This window comes from Hyperolius riggenbachi, chromosome 2 (assembly GCF_040937935.1).
Source record: "Hyperolius riggenbachi isolate aHypRig1 chromosome 2, aHypRig1.pri, whole genome shotgun sequence".
In the NCBI taxonomy this organism is placed as follows: Eukaryota; Metazoa; Chordata; class Amphibia; order Anura; family Hyperoliidae; genus Hyperolius; species Hyperolius riggenbachi.
In genome coordinates this window covers 157,217,764-157,240,249 of record NC_090647.1, presented here as the reverse complement: position 1 = coordinate 157,240,249, position 22,486 = coordinate 157,217,764, and the positions used below count along the sequence as shown (strand labels likewise).

At 41.9% G+C, this 22,486-nt stretch overlaps 1 protein-coding gene across 2 annotated transcripts in view; it reads left to right on the top strand.

The window, feature by feature from the left end:
- LRCH1 (leucine rich repeats and calponin homology domain containing 1) overlaps positions 1 to 10,201 on the top strand; it is a 317,881-nt gene extending 307,680 nt beyond the window's left edge. For both annotated transcript variants that reach the window (XM_068267743.1, XM_068267741.1), the window contains one exon: positions 7,569 to 10,201. In XM_068267743.1, the coding sequence (XP_068123844.1) occupies positions 7,569 to 7,682 (114 nt within the window). In that variant the 3' untranslated portion in view covers positions 7,683 to 10,201. The remainder of the gene's footprint in view (positions 1 to 7,568) is intronic.
- Positions 10,202 to 22,486: the final 12,285 nt, after the last annotated feature.

Here is a 22,486-nt window from a genome sequence, read left to right as displayed (position 1 = left end):
GCACATTGCACCTTTACCGTATTTATGTGAATACACCCCTATATGGGAAAATGCAAACTCTGTGCTTTTGTGCACAGCCAGGAAAAAAACATAGAAATTGGTTCAAGTGAGGAGATTATGGCTGTTTTTTTGAAACGGGATAAGGGCACAGTTAGCCGAGACAAGGGATTTGGGAATCGCCATAGGCCATAATATGAATTACAACTATAGCAGTGCTCACTGAGTCATTTGGGTGCTGGCAATAGCCCAGCACAAATTACACTATAAACGGTGTAATATGGACAGCAGAAGTAGCTGGATCCTGAATTACGGCACATCTTCCCCTACTGAATTATGTAATCAGTAGGGGAATAGTGTTGTAAATAGCTGGGAAATTTGTATGGGCAGGGTGAGTTGTTTTTTGTCACCCACTGCCCAAATTTCCCATGTCTTTATCACATGCATGCAATATACGCACAGATATCTTGTAAGATGGGAGAATTAGAATAACAGCCAGGAAAGTAGCATTTCATAGAAGGTAGTCAGTGACTGCAGTCTGCAATACAGATTTCCTGTCAGATATTCCTCTGTAAAGGTTACGCTGTTTCTTGTAGGAAGTCTTGTTATATCAGTGAAGACTGGCCAGCTCTTTAGGGGAAAGTATGCCCTTTACACATTATAGAAAAATCTAATGACTGACATGCCCGGTGAGTGATAATTCAGCAGTGCGTCACAGGGAGCATCCTCCCCTGCTTGCCATTACACTCCTCAGCTTTTTAATGAACAGTGATGCCTTTCATATTAGATCAGGACTCTGTATCCACCACCCTCTAATATGTAAAGGGTCATTTTATTGTATAACCGGTAATATTTCAATGCAGCTGTATAACCTAATACATAATATGCCTTCTATGCTGCGTTTCATGTCAGCCCAAACAGGTCTATTATTGTTCTTTATCATTGTTAAGCATTGATCGTCTTATAAACATCTTTTGTTTTATAGCATATGAAATCATTGTTATGCAAGTGTATTTTATAATCAGTGAAAATTGCTGCTAAATATACCCGTATATACTCGTATATAAGCTGAGGTACCCACTTTTCCCTCAAAAACTAGGAAAAAGTGATTGACTCGGGTATCAGCCCCCTCCACAGTAGCCAGATGTGCCCCCAGTACAAGTCATCTCGTCTCCTCATAGCCAGATGTGCCCCCAGTACAAGTATGATAATATAAATGTTTCTATATACAGTAATAACCCTACCGGTGGGACTCCGGAGAAGACCGGAGCTGCGGCAAGGGACACAAATGACTTCTGGGGGCTGGAAGAACCTCCAGATGAGTAAAATTACATTTATTTTGTGGCCTCGGAAGTCCTTTGAGACTTAGCTGTGTTCTCTTTTTTTTCTCACTGTGAGAGTTAATAACCCAGAACCATAATCCGTTTCCCTGCAGTTTGTGAAATTGTACTGCAGATCATAAAAGCTGTATTTGGCTCAAAACAAAACAGACTGAGGGCTGGAACCCACTAGAGCGATTTTTGAACGTTTAGGGAGCGTGATCAATCGCTAGCTATTACCCTAAACGCTCTGCCAATGTAAATGGATGGTGCAAATTCCACAGAAGCAATTGCAATTCGCTAAATCGCATGCAGCATTTTGTTAGCGTTTGCGCTTCAATGTAAAGTATATAATCGCTGGCGTAATCGCTCATCAAAACCTGCATGGAGCGGTTTTGCTAGCGTTTTAAAGTTACAAAATTAAACAAAAGTAAAAAGTAACAAAATTAAAATTAATTTAAAAGACCAATCAGACTTTAAAGCGTTAATCGCTACACAACCGCTGGCAAATTGAATACACTTTTTAAATCATTCCCTAAAACACTCATGAAATCGCTAACAAACTGCTCAAACAAAACACTGGCGATTGCGATTAGCGATAGTATTTTGTAGTGGGTTTCAGGCTTGATGGTGAGAAAACAGATAAGAAGCGCAGTAGGTTCTCATTACTCTGTATAGAAGCTTAGCAGCTAAGCATACAGTTCAGTAGTACAGTATATGCCATAAATATGTCAGTTAAATCTTCAAACCTAGCTTTTTAACATTTAAGAGCAAAATAAGACTACAGGATTCCAGGAGAGTTCTATTTATGATTAGGTTTATTGATACGGATGTTAATCTCATTGCTTTATTTACACTTCAGGTTCACTTTAAGGTATTTGCCAGCATTATTTTTATTTCACTTTTAAAGTGCACCTAATCAGATCAGGAGTGTAGTATTTATGATTTTGTAGGCAGTTCTTTGCTGCTATCAGCATACTGATCAGATTGCAAGGGGGCTAGGGCAGAGATAGAATATTCTGAGCAGATTACAGCCTTTAGAAAGATAGGTCTGTGCTGTACACTGTCACTGGTGAAGGGGTCCCTTAACAGTGTAGACATGAGATGCAATTCATTTCACCTTGCATACAATTGTATGAAGCTTAGAATCGCACCAATCAACATTGACAGGAAGTGCATGTGATTGGCTCTGTTACCAGCTTCATACAGTTTGCAGGAAACTTGCAAACTGGAATTTATTTGATTTACCATCTCTAATGACCCGCTATTTTAAAGGGAACCAGAGGTGAGAGACACATGGAGGCTGCCATATTGTTTTATAAGAATACCAGGCAGTCCTGCTGATCTTTCAGGTAACAATAGTGGCTGAATCACACACCTGAAACAAGCATGCAGCTAATCCAGTCAGACTTGAGTCAGAGACAACTGATCTGCATTCTTGTTCAGAGTCTATGGCTAAAATTATTAAGCCCAATCTACACGATACAATTCTTTGTGCGATTCGATTATGATTCTATTTACGATCCGATTAAATCCGACATATCCCATCAGGATTCGATTTGCCCTTGCAAAACAATGTCAAATCGATCGGGATTCAATTCGGACATGTCGAATTTAATCAGATCGTAAATAGACTCGTAATTTAATCGCACAAAGAATCGTATTGTGTAGATTAGGCTATAGAGGCAGAGGATTGGCAGTACAGCCAGACAATCTTTATTGTTTAAAAGGAAATAAATATGTCAGCCTCCATATGTCTCACACTTCAGGTTCCCTTTAAAAGTGAAATTTCTGAAAAGGCTAATGAAGGAGCAGCTTTACCCGAAGAAAACACAGCTCTATGAAAGCCGTTTAGTCTAGAGTTGGGCTTTAACCTATATTTTCAGTGGACCTTTTTAGCTGCCAAAAGACTCAAGCTCTGTTGTCACTTGTTAGCGTCAGTGTGTTATAAATATACAGTTTTAGTGTACAGTGTAGAGCTCTTATGGCTATTTCTGCTTAAAAGGAACTCATTCCCACTAGGTTAGCACTTATGCTTAGTGTTATTTAAAAATAAGTTTTAATTGACGTATACTGTCAAAATCTAACCAGGAAATGCGTTCTTGGACCGGTCATGTTTGTGAAGTTTCTGCTCTTCAGGTTTCTGGATGGAACATTCTTCAGAAACAAATGCCTCGCGCCGCAGTGAAGGCAGCAAGCAGCATCATCCGCTCACACTGAAGGCAGCATCATCAGCCCACACTGTCAGAAAGAATAATTAATTGGAGGTTTCTCTCAGTGCAGATCTGTTACAAGGTGTGGAAGAAAACTACAAGCAGTAAATTGGACAGTTACAGCCCTCCATCTTTCCTAGAAAGTGACAGTAATGTGCAAATCAGCAGAAGCGATTTTGGAAGCTGTGGATAAACAATTGGGCTATTACAGAGCCTGTTTATTAGACTTAGGGCTGGTTCACACTGCAAGAGCTTTTTCCAATTGGTTGTGATTTTAAAAAGAAGCCATAACCAAGAATTGAACTTCATCCTAATCAGTAGCTGATACCCCCTTTCCCATGATAAATCATTCCTTTTCTCAAATGAATCGGGGGGCTTTGTATGGATGATTTTGTGGTGCAACCCCTCCCACAGTGTGATGTCAGCGCCTCACAGCACTGAGGTACTGATATCACACTGTGGGAGCCTTGTTGTATTGTGGGAAATAACCGCTGTTTACAACTGCCAAAAAAAGCAAGCAGCATCTCCTTCCAGTGACATCACCTGCCAGCAGTAAAAATGTCACCATGTGATACATGTCTGAATGTAAATCAGAGAGAGGAAAGATTTTACAATGAGCAAACACTGACTAAATCATTTATACATGATTATTTTAAAATTGAAGCACTTTATTACATTATTTTCACTGGAGCTCCTCTTTAACCTCTTCCTCTCTTGTGGGACGAGTAGCTACGTCCCTGAAAATCTCCCGAGTTCCCAGGACCATAGATCCTCATCCCTGTCTGTGTGCGCCTGTCGCACGCAGCCTCCCACGGTAGTGCACAGATTGGGGAATAGGATCATATGTTTCTAAACACAATCCAAGTGTTTAAATTGAAATGATTGCTGTTGCAAGGAGCATCAGTAATCATTCCATTGTAAAAAATGACAGTCGCTGTAACTTCCTTCTGGCTGGACTGCAGCTTGGGCTACGTTCTAAACAGACAGGAAAAAAAAAATGTGTGGGGACATCTAGTGGCCAAAAAGAATATTATAACAAAAAAATAAATACAAATGTCATATCCCTTTAACAAGCCAATTACTTAGGGTGTAATACTGTTATTTTTGCAAATAAGGGCTTACATTATTGTTAAATACCCAAAATTGCATAATGAGGAAAAAAATACACCTGTATTTCCAAAAAGAATATTGTTACCATACATTGTACTAGGGACATAATTTTAACGGTGTAATCACTGAGACAAATGGGAAAATAAAAAGTGTGGGCTTTAATTATGGTAGCATGTTTTATTTTAAAACTGTATTAGTTGAAAACTAAGAAGTTATGATTTTTTTTTTAATTCACTTAACCCTTTCGGGACCAGCCGCCTAACCTCCCTTAAGGACCAGGTGTATTTGCTGAAGGGGGGGTGCATTTGGGGGTTAGGCAACCTGATCCCTGCAGGGTCTTGCTGGGCAGCGTCCTCCCATGGTGGCCAGGTGTCCCCCCTTCATGCAGACCCCATCACTCACCTTCCAGGCTCCAGCGACGAGCCGTAGCGGACCCCTCTGCTCCTGCCGGCATCTCTGCTCCTACTGCCGCTCAGTTCCATGTCACGGCTTGATGACATCATCAAGCCGGGACCCAGCGCTGATGTCAGAAGGCGCAGAGATGTCAGCAAGAGCAGTGGGGGGCGCCGATCGTCGAGGGAACAGCAGGGGGTTGAATGGATCCTCTTCTTTCCCCCCTGCCACCGCAGCTGTCAAATTTGATCACTACAATCCGCCGGCGATCATAGTGATCAGGAGCCATACGCGATGGCGGCTGAACACTGTGGGGAGATGTCAGCTGTTATAGGACAACTTAATTTCCCCTCTCCGGGGCGCACGATCGTGTCAGGACGGTTCGTTAGCGTGGACGTTGAATCAACGTCCAGTCAGGGCGGCAGCACCACCTGCTGGGCGTAGATTCAACCTACAATACGTCAGTCCCAAAAAGGTTGCAATGCATATAAAATAATTCTTAGCAAAAAGTACCACCAAAGAAAGCCTAATTTGTGGTGAAAAAGAATAGATTTCAGTGAGATAAGTAGTGGTGAAGTTATTGTTAAATAAATGGACACAGCGCTGAAATGTGAAAATTGCTCTTAGAGATGAAGTGGTTAAAAGCTCTTGCTAATGTAATGCTATGAGTTTGTTCTCACTTAAAGAGGAACCAAGCATTGAACTTCATCCCAATCAGTAGCTGATACCCCCTTTCCCATGAGAAATCTTTACCTTTCCTTGAATAGATCGAATAGATAGTCTGTATCGCTGATATTGTGGTGAAAACCCACCCACAGTGTGATGTCATGACCAAGGTCCTGACAGTTTGCTGTCTGTGAACCTCATTTCATTGTGGGAAAGAAAAGCATTTATAACTAAGCAGCCAGTATCTCCCACTGTGCATAGAACTCTCAGTAGAGAATATTCTGTACAGATCACCTGGCAGAACTAAACATGTCACCACCAGTGATACATTTCAGAATGTAAATCAGAGAGGAAAGATTTTACAATGGGCAAACCCTGATCAAATATTCTATAAATGAACATTAAAAACAATAAGCAATTTTATTAATTATGGTATTTATACTGCAGTTCCTCTTTAAGCTATGTGATTTTATTTTAAAAAATCATTCATAGCATATAGCAAGAGCTTTTCAAATCACGAGCGCTAAAAGAGCTCTCGCAGTGTGAACCAAGCTTTAATGTGTACTTTGGGTGTCTCATGACCAGCGGGACACAAGTTAAAAAAAAAGGACTAAATCTGCCCAATGCCATTTAAATTTAGCTGAGATCATGCAATGGCACATTTTACCCACAGCAAAAAGAAGTTGGTCTGTTTCTATGTCAAATATTCCATGTTATATATTATTTATTTAAAAAAGCAGAATTAGAAAAACCTATGAAAGAATACAACACATTACTATCAATTGTAAAGAGAATTGCCGCGGTCGGCCCTAAAAAAGCTCCTGGGAGCGTTGAAACGCAACGCTCCAAAACGTGGCGTTAGATGTAAAAGGTATTTTACCTTGGAAAACGCCAACTTCGGCCGCGGCGTTAAAACGCCGAAAAAGCCCTCTAGTGTGAAAGGGCCCTGAGTCTTTTATAAAGTTAGTTCTAATTGCCTCCACCTGGCCTCCACATACTGTAATCCTAAAACCATGAAGCCATCTGTATGTGTGGGATTCCATCAGCAACCATGCCTGCTACAGTCCTACAGATTGGGAGGGTAAGGAGGAGACTCCCTGTGGTAATTCCATGACAAGATGCAGACCTGTAGACCACCTGGTTCCTGTGATAGGTTCATATATAGATATACTGTATATCTTGGAAACCAGCAGTGCATGGGGTCTGTTATTTGACATGGATGTGGCACGGGCAGTTTCCTCCTTACCCTACAAATCTGTGGTCTGTAGGTTATAGAGATATTCCACTTCAAATTTTATGAATGAGGGGTGCACTTTCACTGGGTTTTGGTAGCTCCCCCCAATATATGAGAGACTTCAATAGGGGAAGACCCTGCTCCTGCAGGCTTAAAATCTAGGGGGGGCATGAAGTGCCCCCCCCATGTTAGCAGAAGCTTTAATAGGATAGGATCCTGCCCATTTCATCAAGGAGAGGGGGCACCCTGCTAGTAGGTTCATGTACATTTGGCTCTGCCCACAGTATATTATGACCACCCCTATTTGTTGCCGCTTTGCGCGTTTGCATAGTGTTCCTTTTTCCTGCCTCCAAAAGTCGGGAGCTATGCATCAGGCAACATTTTATACGGACAAGCAGTCCTCATACTGCTGTGTACATGAGGTAGATAGGATTACACATAAGATTGTCTTTGAGGCTTATTCCATGACATATCATGACACAAGCTTTTGTCAGTGCTTGGCCTTCTTGTCAGCTGCTGCAAGATATCACCAATTGTTCATATTCATGCATGAAGTGGATTTTGTGTGGAGAATGTTGCTCCCTCTGTGTTGGTAAAATGTTCTAATGATACTCCTTGTGATTTTCTCTTACACAGGACAAGCTTTGTTTACCACATCACATCCTAGAGGAAAAGGGTTTGGTCAAAGTGAGCGTTACAGTTCAAGCACTACTAGATGTAACCACAACCAAGCAGGCCTTATGTCTATGAGACTGGCGTGTCCTGCATAATGTGACTGTGGCACCGTGCTCTGTGAAGGCCACCTGAACAGAACTCTGCAGAAGGAGAAATGTCTCTGCTGAGGAGATGCTGAGTGAACACAAGATGGAAAGTCGATTTAACATTCCACAAAGAAAGGGTGATGAGCGAATTTTGCACAGAATAATCAATGTGCACATAAAGTGTACATTTCCAGTCCCCACTTCAAAGCATTGCTAACCATCCATCAGTCCAGTCCAGCCAGATGGATTATTTGCCTACTTCCTATTGCGGTGAGTCACTTTATAGTGTGTGGGGGCAGCAGAATAGGGAGCTCTGTTTCTCCTGCCCAGTCAATAGACTCCTGGAACAAATCGTCTTGCTGGGTCCATCTCCTTCCTAAGTGAACATTATGCAGCAGGTCACGTTGCACTCTATTTATTTCTATAGCATTACCTTCTTTATTTTTCAGGCCGGAGACTAATTGCTGCTTGAAGTCTAAACATACATGTGAAATAGCAGCTTTAACTAGATGTAAATATGTTTCACAATGCCCTTTTTGTTCACTGGATTGTTTAATGGAAAGTTAATGATTAAAAAGGAAATCTGAATAGGTTATGTATATAAAGAACTCATGGGGCCGAGCTTACAGTTTATCCATTTACTGATGAAGAGACAATGTGAGGTTTCTGATTACTTAGTCTGGAAGATACTGCAAATAAACTCTCCTAAATGACAGTATTCAAATAGACCCACATTTAAAGTTCAGGTCCACCACAGTTTATTGTCCATGCATGTGTTTTACCATCACTGTTTTTGCCAGCTATAGTGTCATCATGGAGTAGGTGAAGTTACAGAACAGTGTCTCCAGTCACCTGTGTATTTATGCTTCTCTTAGGGCCTTTCCTGTTGTTGTGTTACTGAGCAGTGTTGTTCAGTGTTGCTCCATTCAGATACAACTCAAACCTGCTCCCCCCACCCATGTAACACAGAACAATCGCAAGGCATGATTTCAGAGTTAATAATTCCAGCACTCGTGTTTAGCTTTAGGCTAAAGTCTTGCATGATCTTGGTTGCAAGTCTCTAGCATCTGAAAGATATCAGAAACTAGCGATTGGGCTTGTGCACACTGAAACACTGTTGGCTGTGTGCTTTACAAAAGCCCATGGCACCTACATTGTTCTTTTCATGAAAACACTGGTCCCATTCAGTAATACTGTGTTGTGAGATGTCCCTGCTACACAGCTCACAAGCGAGAATGCCACACAGTAATGTCTATACAGTCTGAAGCTCTTGCATATCGTACACTAATGGGGGCTGTTGAAATCCGCACACCAACAGGTAAGTGTGCACAAGGCTTTAGTTGGGATTTTACAGTACTGGTTCAAGATTTCATTGAGGTGAACCAAATCTAACAATGGTCTTACTTTGGCCAAGGCAATAATTAGTCTGAGCACAACAGCAAATGTTCAGGTGAAGTTGACCGTTCACATAAAGAATAACCATAACATTCAGTTGTGGTGCACTCCAGCCTCCTTCCACTAAGTGATTAAAAACCTCACATGTCATTGGTCTGATTGGTTTTGTTACACAGCACTTTTATTTCCTGCTGATAAAAATTAATACAAGCAACGGAACCTTGCCTGAAGATTAAGGGTAACATAAATGTTGTTGGTTCTATAGGAATATCCTCACTAAACCATACAGGCTTATATTTACAGCCAGCATTTTGATTTGTCAAGTTATTATGTTAGTGTATTATATCACAGTCTGCAGGGGACTACATATGTTGCAGCATTTTCTGCTGCTTAATATACTTGCACCAACGTGATAACAAATAGATTTGAAGTCATGTCCTATTTTTTATTTAAATATCCGAATATCTAGAAGTCTTTGTATGAAGGTTAGAACCCAGCAGGAATTCATAAGTTACATTGGCCTCAATTCACTAAGATTATGCTGGAGATAAGGCAAGAGAAAACATACCACCACGCAGTGAGAGAGTTATCTTCTCTCTTCATTCCTATGTTACCTCCTTTGTAATTAAATTACCTCCTCTGTAGTTATTTTCACATGCAGTTAATTAACAGCCTGTCTAGAATTCTGGAGTTATTTTAAGGATTCAAGAGTTAACTTAGACTGAAGAGTAAACTTTAGGTTTGCCTGAGGTCAAATGTTTCCTAAATACTACATGCCTCATCACCATGGTGATAACTATAGAAACGTTTTTAAAGACAGGAGATAAGCTTAGTGAATTGAGGCCATTGTGAGAGTGGAGTCAGTCTATTCTGACAGACAGTGTCCCCTTTCTGTCCCATCTGTACATGCATGACTAGCTCACTGCTTACACCAAATTTTATGGATGTGATTGCATATCAACAATAACCAACAAACGCACAGACCTTTCAAGAAGAGAGACTCCCATGGGCTTGATTCACTAAGCGTGCTAACACTTAGCATGACAGTGATAAGCCGCTTTGCACGTGATATCATGGGCTAAGTATCATTATCACGCAAAGTCACTGCAGATTACGGGAACGGAATGTAGATCATGAATTATTACTGTATACAGTACATAAAGCAATGTGCGTTAAACTTTGCACACACCGTATTACATTAACTCACACGCTAATGTAAGCACCATTGCTGATTCATTACCAAACTATCTTCTGATCGTGCGAAGCGCCGTCGTTTTTAATGGCATTCCGCACTTAGTGCGTGAAGCGTAACGCTGTTCACGCGATAAAACTTAACACGTGAATGGTGGAAACTGTTCACACGCACAATGCTTTACACACGCGTCATACGATCAGAAGACAGAGTTTGGTAATGAAATCAACAATGGTGCTTACATTAACCTGTGCGTTAATGTAATATGGCGCGTGCAAAGTTTAACGTGCGTCGCTTTATGTACTGTATACAGTAATAATTCATGATCTACATTACGTTCGCGTGATCTGCAGTGATTTCACGTGATCATAATACTTAGCATGTGATGATACTTTGCACGTGCAAAGCCTTTATACGCGTGTTTGCACATGCAAAGCCTTTACATGTGATAACTGAGTTATCGCGCTTTAGTGAATCGAGCCCCATGTGTGCTGGAAAATGGCACAATACACCAACACTAAACCAGAAAAGTGCAGCCCTTGTCCAACCTCTTCATGTTTTACTGCAGTAATCATCTCTCCCCCCTCTAGTTACATAAATTATTAAAAAACAATCTTTATTTCTAAGAAAATTGCCACTTCTATGTGGAATCCTGATTTCTGAGTGAAGTGGAGCCACATGGGCTTCTGGGAGAAGAGGCATGGCTGGGCTGTTGCTTATTAGCCCGTCCAGTCCGAAGGGGTTGGAAAATGGGGTGGTCAGTGTTCCTAACGTGCATCAGTCTATGGAAGAAGTGCAGTGGCCAGTAAGATGGAAGGAATTTAGACAGCACGGCTCCTGTAGTCTGCAAACGCTGTCATTGGGAGACAATCAAATCTATCAGATTAGGACAGTCCAGTTATTCTAGCCTGCAAACACGAGCCACACAGTCATTGGGAGCAACAAGGACCTCTGTTCTTCAAATAAGGCACTAAATAGATGCAGTCCTGCAAATGAAATGGCTTTAATTGTCACAGAGCTGAGTGTTCTCCATCAGGAGCACGTAATGCATTACTAACTCATGCAGAACGTCCATTGTGCTCTATGCTACACCTGTAGCTTTTTCTTGAGCTGTGGGTTCAGCTGGGCACAATGAAACCTTGTATGCATGCCCTAAATAACCAAGAGCAGGGACTACGCGGATACATCACACTGCAGCCCTCTATGCCATTCCAATATCAACTAAATATTTGGACACATTTCAAGAAACACCTCAGGTCAAATAGGGATTTATGGTGTGTATATGATGCCCCTTCTGTTCTACTGTTACTCATATTTGTGGTATATCAAAGAAGATTTTGGGTTAGAAGTCACAATACTATTAGTAAATATCTACATTCACCATAATAGAGAGCTACATGCACAGAATACAGTATCAGTTTCTGAAGAACGGCCTTCGCTCTCTGTGTGGAGTATAGTCTGGAGTTGCTACACTTGTACATGGCTAGTCTTGGTCTGTGTGGACAGATTTCCTTGCCTCCGGCTGCCTCTTAATTCTAGTGAGACTTCAGAGAGGAGTAATAACTGGAAAGGAGAAAAGTTGACAGGACCGGTAGACCAGGAAGCCTGGACTCCTTTATTCCCACCCCTCCCCCCACCTCTGATTGCAAGGAGGTTACACTATAACAGTGAATTGTTATGATGCAACATTCACCTGGTGGGCTCATTAACCTATTCATAGTTTAGAAAGAATGCATTTTTGTGTGTTTTTTCCTGCATATTACATGTTTTATATAATTTTCCTGCATCCTGACATACGAGCAGTTCTACATCTGAGCCATAGAACAGATGCTTTTTTTCATTCATTACAGCTACAGACAGAAGATGTAAAATATGCCAGTATCCACCATGTTAAAACACACCAGGGAATACTAATACAGCTAACAATTCTACCTCTTTACAAAGAGTATATCACTAGAGAGTTGAAGGTTATTTGGACTGAATTAGAATGTTGCTGTTTTTATATAAAAAAAGACCAGAGGCTTTAAAAGTAAGGTTTAAAATGTAAAAAAACAGCTGTGCATCCCCTAGAGGTGAGTGTGTCCCTGGAGGCCGGTGAGCCCCCTGGAGGTGAGTGCCTCCCCTAGAGGTCATTGCATCTCCTAGAGGTGAGTGTGTCCCCTAGAGGTCAGTGGACTTTTATAAGTAGAATCCATCTATAGACTTGAACTGCACAGAACTGCAGCAGTAATGGCTAGAGGCTATTCATGGATATTTTGTAATTTATGGTGCATGAAAACACATAAAAACTACAATGACCCCTTCGGAAGCGGTCACAGTTGCAGTACATATTGGGCCTGATGCATTCATTTTCAGTAAAATGATACTAGTGCTAATGTCTGGGGAATAGCGCACGTTGCACATCAGCGCACCATGGTTACCCAGGTCCTGCAGGCTGCAGTAATTGCACAAAGCGGGCTACTCCTCTGGCATTAGTACGTGTATTGCCATGCCTGTGCTTAGCAACTTTACCAAAAGTTAGTGCATCAGGCCCATCCATGATCAGTTATAGCCGATTGTACTATACAAATGATGCACAAAATGTCTATAAGGCATTGTAATGTGAACTCATCTACATACAGCACTAATGCTGTGAGCTTATCTACACACGTCACACTCACTAAAATGTTATTTGAAATGTAGCCCACAACTTAAGGGGCAGGACGGTGACTTAGTGGTTAGCGCTCTTGCCTTGCAGCGCTGGGTCCCCGGTTCGAATCCCAGCCAGGTCAACATCTGCAAAGGAGTTTGTATGTTCTCCCGTGTCTGCGTCGGTTTCCTCCAGCACTCAAGTTTCCTTCTATATCCCAAAACATACAGATAAGTGAATTGACTTTGCCCTAGATTATGATACATGCACTACACGATACATACATAGACACATGACTATGTTAGGGATTAGATTGTGAGCCCCTCTGAGGGACAGTTAGTGACAAGACTATATACTCTGTACAGCGCTGCGTAATATGTCGGCGCTATATAAATACTTAAAATAAATAAGGTGCGTACACACACAGTTCCCCCTCAGTATGTTTCACCCTTCAGGATCACACTTGATCCTGTAGGTGACACTGCGGAACCGCAATGATATAGAGATGCATCAGCCAAGCGATGCGCTCTGTCTATATGGAGAAGGGATAACGGCGCTGGGAATAATGGAATGGGTTCTGCAGGTGGTGTAAGGAGGGGAACAACAGACTCAACTGCTGGTTGATCCTTAGGGCGTGTTTCCACTACTAAGTGATGCGAAGGCAGCTACCTAGCCGCATCGCATCACGTCCGCATCTCCCGATGCGAAAGTGTATTGGAGGAGGTGGGACGCGGCTGTGGGTGGATGCGGCGGTGCGAGAATCTGCAGTATGGTTCCCATGGGGAGGAGGAGCACACGGGTTCCCATGGGGAGGAGGAGCACAGGGGTTCCATAGAGAAGAGAGGCACAGGGGTTCCATGAAGAGTCAGGGCACAGGGGTTCCATAGAGAGAAGCACATTGGGTACCGTAGAGATGGGGAGCACAAGGGATCCAAAGAGAGGAGGAGCACAGGGGTCAAATGTAAAGTAAGGGCAGAGAGGTCCTGTGAAGAGTCGGGGCACAGGGGTTCCAAGAAATGTTAGGGTAGTGCTAGCTGCTGGTCACTGTGCAGCCCATTTAGTGAATCACTCCAGAATATGTGAGTTATCACAGCAAGGGACACGACATTACTGAAATATCAGTTTGGGGTGGACTATTTTTTCAGTATATGGGCTTGATTCACAAAACTGTGGTAACTCAGCACGGCCTGTGTTCGCATTAAAAACTGGGTTTTGTGCGATAATTCAAATTTATTGCGTGACCGTTAACATGCGAAAAATTTGCAAACGTGAATTTTTCAGCGCGATAACCGTTATCACACGAAATTTTGCGCAAAGCACTTTTCACAGCGTACTAACAGCACCGTTTTGTGAATCAAGCCCTATGTGTGTTAGCACAGACATGCCATACTTGCCTGCAGGAAGAGTATAGGGCAATGTAAATATCATATTAATAGAACAGCCTTCTCTGCCTCAACAGCTTAGAAATAGCACAATATAGCGCACAGTGTATATTTACCAGGTAAATCAGTTGGAACACTATGTACCTTTCACCTCCGGGGAGTTATTGAACACAATTCAGCATTAATTAGATCTATAGGCAAAGGACACAGAAAGCCATAATCACACACCGTTTGGTGTCTAAGGCTAGGTTCACACTTTGCAGATCGGATCCGTTTTTGTAAACTTTTTTTTCTCTCCGTTTTGAGAAAAAATGTTTTTTGTGCAACTACGTTTCCAGTCCGTGGAAATGTCCCCAGCCATGGCTGTGGGTGGGCCGCCATGCTGGAGGGGTTGGCAGGAAGGGAGGCATCGGGGCTAGCGGTCCCCCCTTCCCCGTTCCCCTCCAGCTTGTTTCATTCATTTTAATTATTTAAATCAATATAATAAAATGTATAAGCAAAGCGGCGAGCAGGGAACTTGCTTCCTTGCGTTCCACCACTTGTCGTCACTTCCTGCAATGCCACCCTCTGTTTATTGGACGGCATTGCCACTGCCGTCCAATGAAGTTCAGAAGGCAGCATTGCAGGAAGTGACGGCAAGTGGTGGGACGCAATGAATTAAGTTCCCTGCTCGCCCGCTTGGCTTATACATTTTATTACATTGATTTAAATGATTAAAATTAATGAAATTAGCTGGAGGGGAAGGGGAGACCCAGGTGAAGGGGGGGGGGGGGCGACTCCCCTCCCAGCTGCTGCCCCCGATGCCCCCCTTCCTGCCTGCTACCCCCTCCAGCATGGTGGTCCCCCTCCCCATGGAAACAGAAAACTGTTTCTGTGTCAAAAGATGCCTGTAAAGAGGGGGATCCGTTTTACTATTCATTTTCACTACCCCTCCGTGTATCCGGGGTCTGTGAAAAAATTGCAAATCCAGACCGTCCGTTCAGTTTTTGAAAACTGATCGCCCTAAACGCAGACAGATCCGTTTTTTGTTTAGGTGAAGAGGGCTGCTATTTTTAACACTGGTATCCGTGGCTCCGGTTTTGATCCGGGTTGTAAAATGGAGCCACAGATACGTTTACGGACCAAGTACTTGATTCACTAAACCGTGATAACTGATATCACGACTGCATTTTCGCGCGAAAATTCGCGATCGCTCCAAAATGCACGCGAAAACGGCCGTGATATGAGTTATCACGGTTTAGTGAATCAAGCCCGAAGTGTGACCCTGCTCTAAGCCAAAGAAATTCTATTCATCCTTTTGGGTGCAATGTATATATCAGGATATTACTGCATTTCTTTATGTTGTGTATTCAATAACTACTATAATATCTATTGGTAAATCTATTGATTATAGCGAGACAGATGCTACTTACAGCTCTTGGTTGGTATTGCCATATCCAAAACCATTGGCTGTAAAATGATCAAACATGAGCCCATATGCAATTAACTTTTTCTACTTCGTTTTCTCCTAGGTGATATTTTCAAGCTTGACATCAAAATGCCTTTTAAACCACCAGTAAGCAAGAGCATATTCAAAATTAATTTACATAGTACTTTGTGCCGGGCTGGGAGGTGGTAAAGCTGAAGAAATCCACTTGCCTGCCAAGCAGCAGTAATCGTGTGTTGCTGCTCACAGTGAAGTCTTGCTGCAGGTTTCTATTGGGAATGACGACCCATGATTTCTGCTGCTTTGCCAGCAGGAGGAATGCCTCAGCTTTTCCACCTCCCAGTCTGGCACTGATGGTGCTTTTTCAACATTGTAAAATGCTTTAAAGTTATTTTAAAGAGAAGATGAAAATTATCTCCTAGGAAAAAAACAATCATTCCTTTTCAGGCCATGGCAGTAAATCTTGGTGATACACATAACTGTGTTTGTGCAAATGACCAACAGATATGAACAAAAACCCAACAGGGCTTACTGGGAACCAAAGATCAGATTGTAACCATGCATCATAGACTGTGCTGATGAGGTCTGTCCACCTGCACTTTTTGCTTTTTCACATAGTTAGCATTATACAGCACAAACTAATTTCTGTGCATTGTAGAGATCCAGGGATGACACATTGCATGGGGCTGTAATATAGGAAGCTGGAGATCCTAACTAGTGTACTGTAGCTAAGAAGGAAATCTGGTTTCATCGTACAGCTCAACAAACCACCCATGATGGGCAGAGGTTACTCTATGGAGTATATACAATTGTGAATGTTGTGAAACTCCAGCCTAATGGGTTTTTCCCCCCTGTTTATAGAGTGGAGATTTTTTTTTGTTGTGGTCTGTGTTCTTACTGAGATTTAACTTCGTTTCCTGTCCTGAGATTGTATTGATCTAGAGAGAAAGAAAGTGATAATCTTTGCAACAGACACAGCAATAAATCTTTGACTGGCGGTCCAATTAACAGTGCCTTTTATGAAGCCCTGTAAGTAAATCGGGCTAAAAGCATCACTCCAGCCATCCATCACTAAGGCTTGGACCACACAAAGTAGTTTAGCCTAATTGCTTGAACACAAAACCACACAAAGTAGACTAGACTAATTGCTTGAATACAAAAGAAGAAGCTTTTCCTTCATTTTGAAAACGTTGATTTCAAATAAGGCAGCTATCAACAAGGTGCTACATTCACTCATGTGGCCTATGCTTGGGCTTGTTTGAGCTGGCAATTATAAGTGATCCAGCCCACCTAGACTGGTTATTTTATCTGCTAGTATGGAGAAAAGGTTTGCAGCGCTTGTGTTGAACAATCAGCAGCATACTGGGGTTTAACATCTGCCATCATGCCTAGGCTGTCCTGGATTTAGTAAAAAGCTCATGCCATGCGTGTTATGGGTACCTAAACACCATCTTAGGTCACCCAAAACCATAATTTGTGATTCTTTCGGGCACCCTTCCAGAGTTGCTTGTCACTAGCAATTTGACAAGTTGAACCAAGTGAACCATGCCCAACTACCGCAGGTCAAACCTTCTTGTCCTCCTCCGCCTATAGGCCAGAACAGGCTGTCTAGCACATACAGCCGAGGAGCTGTATACTGGTTGAACTCGATGGACGTATGTCTTTTTTCAACCAAAATAACTATGTAACTATGTAACAGTCATGAGAAATGAGGATTGTTTTCAGCAGCCTTTGGAGCAGCTGTGAACTGGTCCTATGCACGCAAACCCAGATGACTAACCTTCTAGAGGTTCTTACTATGGTCTCAAATGATACAAGTGAGAACTGCAAACATTTGCCACCATATGACGTGATTACCTTTTCATTTTATTTTTTTTAAGCAAGCCAAGGTTTAGTGGATCACTTATGTTCTCCAGCTCAGAACACAAATTGGGCAACCTTTTGTGTAGTGACAGATGTTCCAAGGAAGAAACTCGCTGAAACATTGATGTAATCTGTAGTTTTCAGGTGACTCCACAACTCGAAAGGTCTGGCACAGTGTAACTTCACAGAGCAACTTCACAGAGCGGTCATCCAAGCCAAACTCCTTGTCAAAAGTGTTGACCTTTAAATTGGATATTCTAAAACCATGAGAGAAGTTGTATGTCTTTTGGTTTTGATGCACTTTTGTTAAAAGGTCACTGTAAGGAATATTCAGAAATTCTTTATATAAAACAGTGTTAAAGGCACTTGATAAAACTTGTAGTGATTTTCTAGAAGGTAACTACAGTAAGGATTAGATTATCTGCTAATATGCGCAGTATAGCAATTATAAATTGAAAAAGCCATATGAAGGACACAAGAACTTTGTATGATATACTAGCAGTAGATAGCATATACTATACAATATTTGTTATTACTAAGGATGTTGTGGTTGTGGGTCAGTATGTAACTTTTAGCCTCTAAAAAGCTGTTAAAAGCACAATGTCTTTTGTATTGTGGTGCATCCAGAGGGAAGCAGTAACGGAGCACAGGATTTCGGAATGTAGTAGATGGTGGGGGGATGGGACATTGCTTTCAAGTTAGCAGAGTGTAGTTATGGCCAAAGGGAAATGCATTTATAAATCCCTTGGTGGTGAAAGAGTAGAAAGCAGCCAAACGCATAACATACTGGATAGGCTGAACGTCTGCCTGAGTGGACACTGTATAGCATAGTGATTACGGGAAGGAGAATAGTCAAGGAGATCTATGAATACTGAATTCTGAGTGTGATGACCAAGTGTCACATTGCTGCATGTATTCTCTGTGCTGCTTGATACAATTGGGTTTACTTATTTATTGCTTTGTGACATTCACAAAAAGTTATAGTCCGTCACGGGTAGGGTAGCTCTGTATGGATATATGCTGTTGGGTAAAAAGAGACATTACACCTGCAGATACAATATATGATGGCAGCTAGCCTCTGGTTTGGTATATACACTGTACCAGTGATTCTTCTTTATAGTACAATTTCCTGGACAGGACAACAGAAGCCTATGAGGATAGGAAGGCGTCGAATAATCGTCATTCGGATACAAATAACTTGATTATGCACATTTTGTAAGCACATTAATGGAAGTTGAAAATGGACCAATTGTATCCTTCCAAGGTGGAATTAATTTGGTCCATTTCAAGCTGCATATATTTGCATACAAAATCTGCATAAACCTGTAATCAACTCAGAATTATTTGCACCTCATTACTAGAGTGGATGCAAAACACTGACTGAGAACAATTTAACGAGAAAATCAATGCGTTTTCACTACAGATGCTTGTAACACTTGGAAGCATTGGGGAGTTTGAATGTAAAGATGAGGGAAAATGATGGCTGTAACGAAATGGAAAAAGTGCAGTTATCAAGATATTTTTTTACCTGTATATATGACAAAAGCTTTGTAACTTTTTTTGTTAGATGCGGCTTCTGAACAATTAAAAAACAATGCTCATGTCTTAAACTGTTGTTCACTTCAAACTGTACAATAAAGATTGCTATGAAAAGTAGTCTCGTCCTCTTGCTTAATTCATGTTTAACAGAGCAGCCATGCTGGCAATTGGCCGAAAATCCTGAAAACTGCTTGTATACACAGTACATTGCATTATTTTCTGCAAATTTCTTGTCATGGATCCAGTATTCGGTTAGTTGTCACAAAGGCCTCATCTATGGTTGCTTAAAGTAAACCTGGGACAATAAGAAATATTTGATACTTACCCATGGCTACCTCCAGTCCCATAAGAACCGCTGAGTCCCTCGTCATCCTCCCAAGTGCCTCCATTCTCCAGCTATCGGTCCCGGTAACTGGCATAGCCATGCCAGTCGGGCTCTTCTGCACATGCTCAGAGAGGCCTTGCAGCGGACGGAGGCACTTAGCAGGATAGACTTAGCATTGCTTATGAGGCTGGAGGAAGCCCCGGGTACGTATAAAATCTTTCTTTGTCGTCTCAGGTACACTTTAAGGGAAACCTTAAGAGTTGATTTTTACTTTCCTGGGGCTCCTTCGAGGCCTCCTTCATTCTCCATACCATAGCCTATCTGGTCCCTCGTCCTCCTGATCCACACTGTTTTGCCGCTGTCAGTCGCAGTAAGGTTCCTGACTGAATTACATAAGGGGGACAGCAGCATAGACAACTCCCCTCTTAGTATAGCGATGTCCCATGCATTAGCACAGTATCCTCTTGCATAGCCATGCTCCCCACAGTAATGCTAGGACCTTCTTATATGCCCAGTATAGTCATTCCCGCCATGCAGAGTAGTGTAGGGAAGCAGATAATGTAGCCATCTATCTTGGCAGCTCCTTTCTCTTCATCTCTTTGCTTCTCCATATGTCACAGTTGGCAAATGTGATGTTAGGAGAGTGAGGCAGGCCATAGAAGAGGAATTGCAGAGCATGCTGAGAGACCTAGCTATAAATGATGTGTAAATAATTTTGAGTTGATGCAGCATTATTCAAATTTTCTATGCAAATGTATGCAGCTTGAAAATTAACCAATCAAATCCTACTGAGGTAAAATTTGATAAGTTCATTTTCAAGCTGCATAAATATGCATACAAAATGTACATAATGCTACAACAACTCGACATTGTTTACATCTAATAGACCATCCCTACCTAGGTAGATCTACACCTTCTTCCCAGAACTACTGTACTTACTTGGCTGTCATTGGCAACTTCCATGGGGACCTCCAGAGGGAGCCCCTTGCGCTTTGGAGGGAGGGTCAATAATATGTTTGGTCCTGCCCCAGCCCTTAGTCTCCCAGTTTTTCCATTAGTTTTCACCATGGACTGGTATTGATGAGCAAAGTTGGTCCACAATCCTCCACTGTATCAAGGGAGGGAATTATATGTAGAAAATTTAATTCTGTAAATAACATTTTCCTAACCACCTAAAGGTTAATTAGTTAGCAATTAGATTTAAAACAAATTCTTTCTCTTTATTTCTGAAAATGTTTTGTTCCAACAAATATGCATACACAATAAAGAGCATACTCAATAGGTAAGTCTAGACCTCATCGATATTACCATCATATTAAAACATCCTATATCAATACCAAACTAACAGGAAAAAAAACCCCTCTCCCCCCCACAAATCCCCTTCTCCACCAACCACCATCCTCAGAGGGTGGGGGCGGTTTTACCCCAATCTAAGCATATCCTCATAGCTTCCCTCTGCCCCTCTAAACTAATCTCCCAGGTCCCTCCCACCTTCACCCAAGTTACCAAGGGAGGGAAACCAAGATCCACTGTCATCCAATATCTCCACACAAAAAACCAAACACCCCCCCCCTCCCCCAACCAACTGCACCACAGTAAATATTCCTTAACACCTCAACTACATATGGAAAAAAACACACCTGCACCCCGGAGCGTCCCAGCCTTGAGCCCGAGCTACCGTCAACGGACCTCTGAGTCTCTCTTGTCTACAAGTTTTGTTTTTTAATAATTGAAAGTGGAATTATACTTTGAACTAATGTTGGCATTCTGAAGATTTATACTTCATTGACCAAAAACATGGGGGGAGGGGGTTTAGGGAAGCAGAGAGTGTTGGTCTGGCATCCTGTTCAATGAAATCAAACTGAAATCCAAGCATGGATTATTACGAATGGGATTACTATTAAAGGATTTAAAGGCATGTGTAGGAAGCTCTCATGACCACCGCTATGGCGCACTGCTCACCGATCCGCCTGATCTAGAAGTAGCTTCGGGGTCCTTAAGAACATAATGGTGGGGGACGGAGAACGTGGGGAGCGGTGGGCGTTAAGAGAGCTTCCTACACATGCCTGCTCTCCCCGGTTTAAAATTTTTAACAGCGCTAAGGTATACTTTAGGGCCCGTTTCCACTGGAGCGGTTTACTCGCAGAGTTTCACGCAGGCAAATCACACTGGAAGACTCTGCCATAGGGTACAATGGCGCCGCCGGCCGATTCGCTTGCGCTAGCGATTCGGCCGACATTGCCACCCAAAATGGTGCGGGAGGCTGTGAATCCCTTAGCCGTGGCACGATAGTGCCGCTGCACGTCTTGCAGACGCGTGCGGTTCAAGTGGAAACGGGCCCTTAATGTTCAATTACAAGTACCAGTTATCCACTTTACACTGTTAGTTAAAAAATAAAAACGTAACCCAATCATTCTTAAGGATTACTTTATTTTCTGGTTAGGTAAACTACTATGTTCACCATAAAGATTGTTTTACTACATTATCACCTATATTAAAGCAATATTACAATGTTTAACTATAAACATAAAAACAAGAAAAACATAAAATATGCCTATCAAAGCTAAATTACAGATAAAAAATAAATCTACACAGCCAGAGCTTGCTTGTAAGTAGAATGTGTTTACAGTATATGTGATTCTGAAAGAGATTGGAGATTATAGCTAGGAAGCAATAACTCACAGCTTATCACTTCACCCAGAGGAAAGAATGATTTCCAGAGACTTGCCTTTAGTCATAAGTCATTTGTTTCACAATTTCTTTCTTAAAATGTTTTCAGCAAGAAGCTGAGGTGTCACTGGGAAGGTCATCGGACCTATCACCTCCAATATCCTGACATTTTTCCTTTTTTATCTTAAAACATGTTGGTTAACCCTTAGAGCCAACTATGTAGGCTGAAAGTTAAGTTCAAGGATGATGCCATATAATGACAAAAGACTAAGCTTGCAATATAATAGCTACTTCAGAACCCATTCCGAACATGGAGCTCAACTCTGAAAGCATTACATCAAAAATTATATATTGTATGGAAAGCTTGCTCTC